The sequence below is a fragment of the Geotrypetes seraphini genome, chromosome 16, assembly GCF_902459505.1.
Source record: "Geotrypetes seraphini chromosome 16, aGeoSer1.1, whole genome shotgun sequence".
NCBI lineage: Eukaryota > Metazoa > Chordata > Amphibia > Gymnophiona > Dermophiidae > Geotrypetes > Geotrypetes seraphini.
The window spans coordinates 8,791,795-8,800,048 of NC_047099.1; the positions used below are offsets into that span (position 1 = coordinate 8,791,795).

Consider the following 8,254-nt stretch of genomic DNA (forward strand, 5'->3'; position numbering starts at 1 on the left):
CATCTGGTCATTTTGCTCACCTTTTTGACATTTATCGATTGTTAAAACAGAACTAGCCCGGATGGCCAAATTGCGCCATGAACATATTCTTAAATGTTCGATTATGGCAGAAAAATGTCCAAAGTCATAAGCCGACAGTTCTAACAAGCCCTCTTGATCAGTGGCATAGTAAAAGGGGTGTGGTCTGCCCCAGGTGCGGTCTTCCTCGGGGCTCTGCTCTCCGTCCCCCTGCTGTCAGCTTCAACACTCTCTGATGACACTTCTAGGACCCACGCCTAGAAAGTGACACAAGCAGCCACTTCATACAGGGAAGGGGCGCAGGGAAGAGGGTGGGAGAGGGGCGCCACCTCCATTATGCCACTGCTCTTGAGATTTAGATGAACTGCAGATGACAGAATAGAAATCCTCTAGAAAATAGGTTTTGAAAATAATGAGCGGGAAGGACATGAGGAAAAAATGTCTATCGGCTATTTTATGACACTTTTTAGATGTTTTTCTTTTTCGAAGATGAGCGTCATAGCTTCCGCTTTTCATTAAAAGAAAAACAGAATAATACGTTCTGTTTTATGAACCCTTTCAACAGAAATTATATTTAAAAATTAATTGATAGAAAACTAATCAGGTTTTTTCAGAGTAGATTATAGAACATACATTAATCAGAGAGAACAATCAGTTACACAATTGTGTCTTTCTTGACGTGGAAAGGAAATCAGTTTGTATACGTCCCCTAAAGAGACACCTTCCTACCGCCCAGCCTCTTCATGGCTTTTTTCACTTCCTGGTTTCTGAGAGTATAAATGAAGGGATTCAACAAAGGGGTCACGATGGTGTAAAAAACAGAGACCAGTTTGTCAGCAGCAAAAGTCACCGAAGGTCTCATGTAGATGAAGACAGAGGGGCCAAAAAACAAAGTGACCACCAGGAGGTGGGAGGCACAGGTAGAGAAGGCTTTCCGCCGTCCCTCAGCCGAGCGAATTTTTAAAATAGTGGAGATGATATATCCGTAAGAAATGAACAACACCAAGGAAGAGCCAAGGGCTATGATTCCACTATTGACCATATCGGCAGTTACGCTGATAAAGGTGCTAGAGCAAGCCAACAAATATAAGGCGTGGGTTTCACAAAAGAAATGATTTATCTCGTTCGGACCACAGAAGGGCAGCTGTATTATTGGAAAAGCCTGCGCAAAGCCATGAAGGAAACCGCCTACCCATATGCAAACCACCAATAAGACGCAGACACGCCTGTTCATTATTGTGGTGTAACGCAAAGGGTTGCAAATGGCGACATAGCGGTCGTAAGCCATCAGGGTCAGGTGAAAGCATTCTGTGCCCCCAAAGAAATGGAAGAAGAACAGCTGAGCAATGCAGTCATTGAGTGAGATGGTTCGGTTCTGCGAGGCAAAAGTAACAAGGGATTTGGGGACCGTGACAGTGGAAAAGGACAGATCTAAGAAAGACAGGTTGCTGAGGAAGAAATACATGGGGGAGTGCAACTGAGAGTCCACATAAATTGTTAATATGATGAGAAGATTTCCAGCTATAGTGAGCAAGTAAATCATTAGAAACAGCACAAAGAATATTATTTGTGTGTTCGGATCCCTGGAAAGTCCTACGAGGATGAATTGTGTGATTGTGGTTTCATTCCTAGGTGTTGTTTGCTCCACTTTAGCCACTGTAAGGAAATAGAAACACAAGAGAGAATCAAAAGAATGCATAAAACAAGATATATGCTCAGAGTAGTAAGGGGGGCAGGGGGTGGTCTTCCTCGGGGCGCTGGCACCCCTCATCCTCTCTGATCCCCTTCCCACTCCTCCCCCTGCCTCCCGCGTGCCCCTTCCCCCGCATCTTTTAAACTTTGGCCCGACCAGGCATGAGCTTGCTGCCTGCGTTGACTTTGGCGCTCTCTCTGACATCACTTCTGGGGCCACGCCTAGGAGGTGACATCAGACAGAGCGCCAAAGCTTATGCGGGCAGCAAGTTTATGGCTGCTTGTGCCGAACTTAAAAAGGTATGGGGAAGGTGCAGGGGGCAGGGCAGGGGGTGGGAGAGAGTTGCCAGCACCCCGGGTGTCGCTCACCCTCACTATGTCACTGGCTCAGAGTACATTGCTATTCTTTATAAGAACTTCCTGAGTTGCTCTGTCTCCTTCTATCGCTAATACTTTTAAAATTCAGGTTAAAATCTCATCCTTTTGAGATTGCTTTTACATCTTGACCACTTCTCTATAATAGGTTCTTCTTGAATCTTTTCTTTGTCATAAACTTTTATTTTGACTAGACTGTAAACTCTATGGAGCAGGGACCATCACTCTTATATGTGTCTGAACAGTGCTGCATATACCTGGTAGTCTTTTAGAAATGATAACTAGCAATAATAATAACAACTTTATTTTTCTATACCGCCACAATCTGACGACTTCTCAGCGGTTTATATGAAAGAGAGCTGGACAGTCAGCGAAATGCAAAATACAGATGGCAGAAGTACAAGGTTTTTCTTGAAAATTATCAGAACAGAGTTATTACAGTATTAAAAGATTAATACAATTTCTATTTAGGAAATAAATCTGTCGAATAGTACAGTTTTAATTTCTCTCCGAAAAGTCAACCATAAGTCAACCTGGCTCCATTAATGTAATTATCAAACCAGGCCTACCGTTTACTTGCTTGAAACATAAAAGTCCTGTCCAAAATGACTTATATCTACAACAGGTGATGTTTCAATATGCAAATACATTACGGTTTCTGGTATTCCTCGTGGGATAGTATAATACGAAGTGAGGCAAAAGATAGATGGGGGCCAGTCCCCATATCAGCTTGAAACAAATACAAGAGAATTTGAATATTTCTCGTGCCTCTATCGGTAACCAGTGTGATGATCTGTAATAGATGCTAATATGATCTCTTTTCTTCAGTCCAAATATTAAACGAATAGCCGTGTTCTGTACTATTCTCAATTTTCTCATTGTTTTTTTTTTAGGTATACCTAAATATACGATGTTACAATAATCCAATATGGATAGTACCAATGCCTGCACCACTAGTCTAAAGGACAGAGGATCAAAATATTGTTTGATAGTTTTTAATTTCCATAGTGTAAAGAAACACTTCTTCACCACTAAATTTGTATGGTCCACCATGGATAGATGTGTGTCTAAAGTAACTCCCAATATTTTTATAGATTTAGAAATTGGGTAATCGTGACCATTTAGATCAGTGGTCTCAAACTCACGGCCCGGGGGCCACATGCGGCCCGCCAGGTACTATTTTGAGGCCCTCGGTATGTTTATCATAATCACAAAAGTCAAATAAAACAGTTTCTTGATCATATGTCTCCTTAGCTATAAATGACAATATTATTATTAAGACTTAGCCAAAAGGAAAGATTTATAAACTAGAAAGAGTTTTACCTCATGCAAAATTGTCATTTCTTTAATAAGACATGAACTATTTTTTTCTGAGGCCCTCCAAGTACCTACAAATCCAAAATGCGGCCCTGCAAAGGGTTTGAGTTGGAGACCACTGATTTAGATGGAGTGATGTTCTAGTTATGTCATCCTTTGGGCTTGCTAAAAAGACTTAAACAGCCAGACTACTTTGGTTTCTCGTCTTCTGTCTTCTATTCTATTTTATTTTAGACATATATGAGCCATTTTGTAAGCTCAAGACACACTCATTAGCTCCCCCATGAGTGAATTCTACTGCCCTATTCTTAAACAGTAGACGTTCCACAGTTCTACCTCAGTAAGTCTTCAGACAGCAGCATCCAAGTGTTGAATTATGGCCCAGTATAACATAGTAACATAGTAGATGACGGCAGATAAAGACCCGAATGGTCCATCCAGTCTGCCCAACCTGATTCAATTAAAATTATTATTATTTTTTTTTTTTTTCTTCTTAGCTATTTCTGGGCGAGAATCCAAAGCTTTACCCGGTACTGTGCTTGGGTTCCAACTGCCGAAATCTCTGTTAAGACTTACTCCAGCCCATCTACACCCTCCCAGCCATTGAAGCCCTCCTCTGCCCATCCTCCACCAAACGGCCATACACAGACACAGACCGTGCAAGTCTGCCCAGTAACTGGCCTAGTATACTTTCTTTGATTTTAAATTGCCCTTGAAAACATAGTTTCAAAGACTGATTGCATAGCTCATTGCCTTAGATCAAGTTCTGCATGGTGATCCTGAGGATTGAGAATAAATATTTGCCCCTCCGCAGCCAAATCAGGGGCTCATTTTAAAAACTCTGTCCCAAGCTGATGTGTGAAGAGCAGCCCAAATCCTCAGACCAGCGCTTTTCCCACATGAAGTTTACTTACCGTGTGTTACCCGTCGGCTTCCTTCTTCCATACTCAGTTCTCTCACATGCACATAACCATCACTGAACCCTTATGTAATGTCACAATACTTCCAGTGAAGAATTCCTTTCTTCTGATGGGAATGGGTGTGGGTGTAAAAGGAAAACAATTTATTTAATCAAGCAAAGATAGCGCTGGCAATATCATTTCAATCTGACAGCCGCCTTCCCACTCTTCCTATTTAACCCCCGCTTTTACTAAAACGTGATAGTGGTTTTAAGCACAGGGAGCCGCGCTTCTGCCAATGCTCATAGGGACTCTATGAGCATCGGGAGCAGCGTGGAACATTCGGCGCGGCTCCCTGAGCTAATAACTGCTATTGCTGTTTAGTAAAAGGGGGAGGGTGTAAAATTGATGGTCTACTTAAGGGTTGTTTTTTTTTCAATGATTGTTCTTTCTTGATATATCAGGGAACGAATTGTAGAAAGCCTATGAGATGACAAAGGTAAGAAGAAACATGGTAGACAAAACATGGAGAACAATGTACAGTAAAACCTTGGTTTACGAGCATAATTTGTTCCGAAAACATGTTTCTAATCCAAAACACCCTTATATCAAAGCAAATTTCCCCATAAGAAATAATGGATACTCAAGACGATTCGTTCCACAACCCGCGTCTGCCTCGTATGAAGCCGGATCGAGAGGGGCGACCTCCTCTCCGCTCACCCCTAATCTATCCTGCCCCCCTTCCCCCTACTCCTTGCCGATTGGCCCCAAGGCTTCGGTCGATTTGTCTTCGCTCCCCCCTGTGTGGATCGGAGCTTGTTTTAAACTTGAATACAAAATACTATATGTACTCTTATTGCAAGACCTCGTTTGTTTAGAACAGTCACTACACTCCCGCAGTGTCAGAGAGAGAACCACTATCGGCTCAGTTGTGATGATGTGATGCATGTATACTGTATGTACCATATTGCAATAAAAAATAATAGAGAAATGCTTTCAAGAAGCGACATTCCCCTTCCTCTCTTGTTTTTTTTTTGAATTTAATATTTATTGAATTTTTTCCTCTCTTGTTATATCCCTCTCCTTTTTCCTTCCTTTTATTTTTTTATTTACATAATGTAATTAAAAATCTTTCACTCCCCCTTTTCCCTCTCGTCACCTAACCGTCTCAATTATGTCCTTATTTGGCCTCAATCCCCCCATTTTTTTTTTTTTTTAAATTTCAGTTTATTATTTTCTTTAAGCAATTTTAAATATTTATTTTCTTTAAGCAATTTAAAATATTTTAAATATCTTTTCAATTTCAATTATTGTAAACCTACTGCTTCTTTTACAAAGCCACGCGGCAGCAGCCCCGATGCCCTCTAAATCTCGATGGGCTTCGGGGCCATTAGCACAGGGCAGCCGCTAGCACAGCTTTGTAAAAGAGGTTGCAAGTTACTTACAATCCAAGGTTTTACTGCACTTGAACAGATTTTTTTTTCTGTTTCCTTGCTCCTACCACCCTTTTACAAAGCCACGCAGCAAAAGCCCCAAAAGGGGCAGTTAGTTTCAAGATTTTATTAAAATTTGATGCTATCGCTTATACACCTTCTAAGCGATTTACAGAATAAAAATGGGGAAACAAACTAAAATAAAAGCCGCCGATAACAATACAATTAAAGAGATTAAAACAGTGTAAGCAAATGGCGTAACACGAAAAAAAACAACTGGACCTAAAAGCTTACATGATACAATAGGAATTTGGGGTAGAAATTCAATCAGAATAGGACAGAAACCAGTAAGGAAAAAAAAACAGTATGGGGGGGGGGATACAATGATCTGATTCTTGTAGAAAACGAGCAGGAGTGTCTGAAAGGACCATTTAAATGTTAAAGGCATCTTTAAATAGAGAAATTTTAAGAAGACCTTTGAAACAATCTAAGTTACTTTCTTCTCTAATAGGGGAAGGGAGAGTGTTCCAAAGCGGGGGGGGGGGGGGGGAGGCTACTACCATGGTGGCAGCTGCTAGTGAGGTTTTATAAAAAGGGGGGGGTTAAGTGTTATAAAATGACAAAAAGATATTTTAATATTTATGTATCAAAGACTGAAAATTACTAGGCAGATTATACACTAAACACGTTACTTCGAGCACTTATTAATAGTTTATTTTATTATGGCAACTCATTAAACAAAGGCCCTCTTTTACTAAGGTGCACTAAGCATTTTAGCACGTGATTAGCGCACGCTAATATTTATTGAGCGCTAAAGAGCATAGCGCACCTTAGTAAAAGAGGGGGTTCAGTCTGTCAAGGTACTTTGCAGCTTATTAGACTATGGCCATCCATCTTGTCCATGATGCCAGATACTATGATTGTCGCAGCGATATCATAGTGAGCTTTAGAACCAAATTTAAGATCTGAGTCATGGCATTCCAAATCCACCCCACTTCTGCCTTGATGTATTTCTAAAACACTTCCAGACAAATTTGATTAACCTTAACATGCTAATGTAATTTCAAAAGTTTTCTGTAATATTGTTGTCTGTATACAGTACAGTCTCTTCCTCTGTAAACTGCTCTGAACTGTTTGTGGTATTACGGTATATAAAAAATAAAGTTATTATTATTAATAAGACTAGTTTGCATGCACCTATGTTTCATATACTCATATCTACTCTTTCTCTTCCTCTGCATTTCTCTGCTGACAAGTTGTTGATAATTCTCCAACCCTACTAGGGATCGGTGACAATGAATGTTGCTCCTCTTTGGGTTTTGGCCAGGTACTAGTGACCTGGATTGGTCACCGTGAAAACGGGCCACTGGGCTTGATGGACCTTTGGTGTGACCCAATAAGGCTATTCTTATGTTCCTGTGAATCCCACTTTTCAAATCCTTTACTAGGGAACTCTTCACCCAAACATATTAGACCGGAATCAATATTACCTTTCTTCAAAGTTGCTCTGTAAACATTTTTAAAACACTTGTTGGGTGCTAGTTTGTGGTTCAGAAGTAAGATATGATGACTGTCTTGTCCTCTCTCTATAATCTTCCTTTTATCTCTCTGATTAAATATAATGTAAAGCATTTTGTTATTTTTTATGAACAGTGGAATAGAAAATCTAATATGAAAAATAAAGACAGATGTAAATAGAGATAGATACTTACAGGATGTTATTTGAAGAGATCATCAACGGAATGAATGATTTTTGCCTTGCTCATTTCCAAATACCAAATATAGTCGTGAAAATTCAGTAAGTTCAGAAATTTTGGAGAATACGTAGTCTCTGCCTCAGTAGCTCTGCCGACAGTTGCAGGTTGAAGACAGTCTCCAGTAAACAGCAAAGTCCTGAATTTAAACTGTATTTGGGGCTCTTGGGATTATAATCTTTGGAGTACCTCAAAGAAGCAGGTGATTAAACAAGTTTGCAATTTCCACTATTCATAAGTACAGCTCTGAAAAAAACAATAGTTTGGAATTTATGGAGTCCATGTAGATAAAACCTGCATGAAAAATGAATGGAAGTGAATTTTCTCATTGATTTTTTTTTTTTTTTTCTTCTCAAAGTTCTAAGCATATCTGTTTAAGTCGCATGAAGAAAAGAGATGTGTATTCTTTCTTAGCCATCGTTCTTCCTGTATGTGCTCCCCCCTGGAAGTCCCACAGAATTTGTCCACCCCTTACAATTAAAACTGAAATGTTGATGCCTCAGCCCCCATGGTAGAAACACGACAGCAGATAAAGGCAAAATGTCCCACCAATCTGCCCATTCACAGCATCCACTATCTCCTCCTCTCCTTAAGAGATCCTACATGCCTGTCCCATGCTTTGTTGAATTCACAGTGGACAATATCAGAATACCTTCTTACACCCATCACAAAACTAGTGTCTGCCTGGAAAGACCCCCCTCTATTTCCTCCCAGCTCCGACCATGCCCTCTAACCCTCTAAAAACCCGGTACACCACATATAATCC

The 8,254-nt window shown here is 40.3% G+C and overlaps 1 protein-coding gene across 1 annotated transcript; it reads right to left on the bottom strand.

Annotated features, from left to right (window-relative positions):
• Window positions 1-727: 727 nt before the first annotated feature.
• LOC117350219 (olfactory receptor 4S2-like) lies at window positions 728-1,648 on the bottom strand. The gene has a single exon (XM_033924337.1). The coding sequence runs from the start codon at window positions 1,559-1,561 to the stop codon at window positions 728-730; it is 834 nt and encodes a 277-aa protein (XP_033780228.1). The 5' UTR covers window positions 1,562-1,648.
• Window positions 1,649-8,254: the final 6,606 nt, after the last annotated feature.

Coding starts and splice junctions, on each gene's coding strand:
- LOC117350219 (XM_033924337.1), bottom strand. CDS start 1,561: ATGATTTACTTGCTCACTATAGCTGGAAATCTTCTCATCATATTAACA.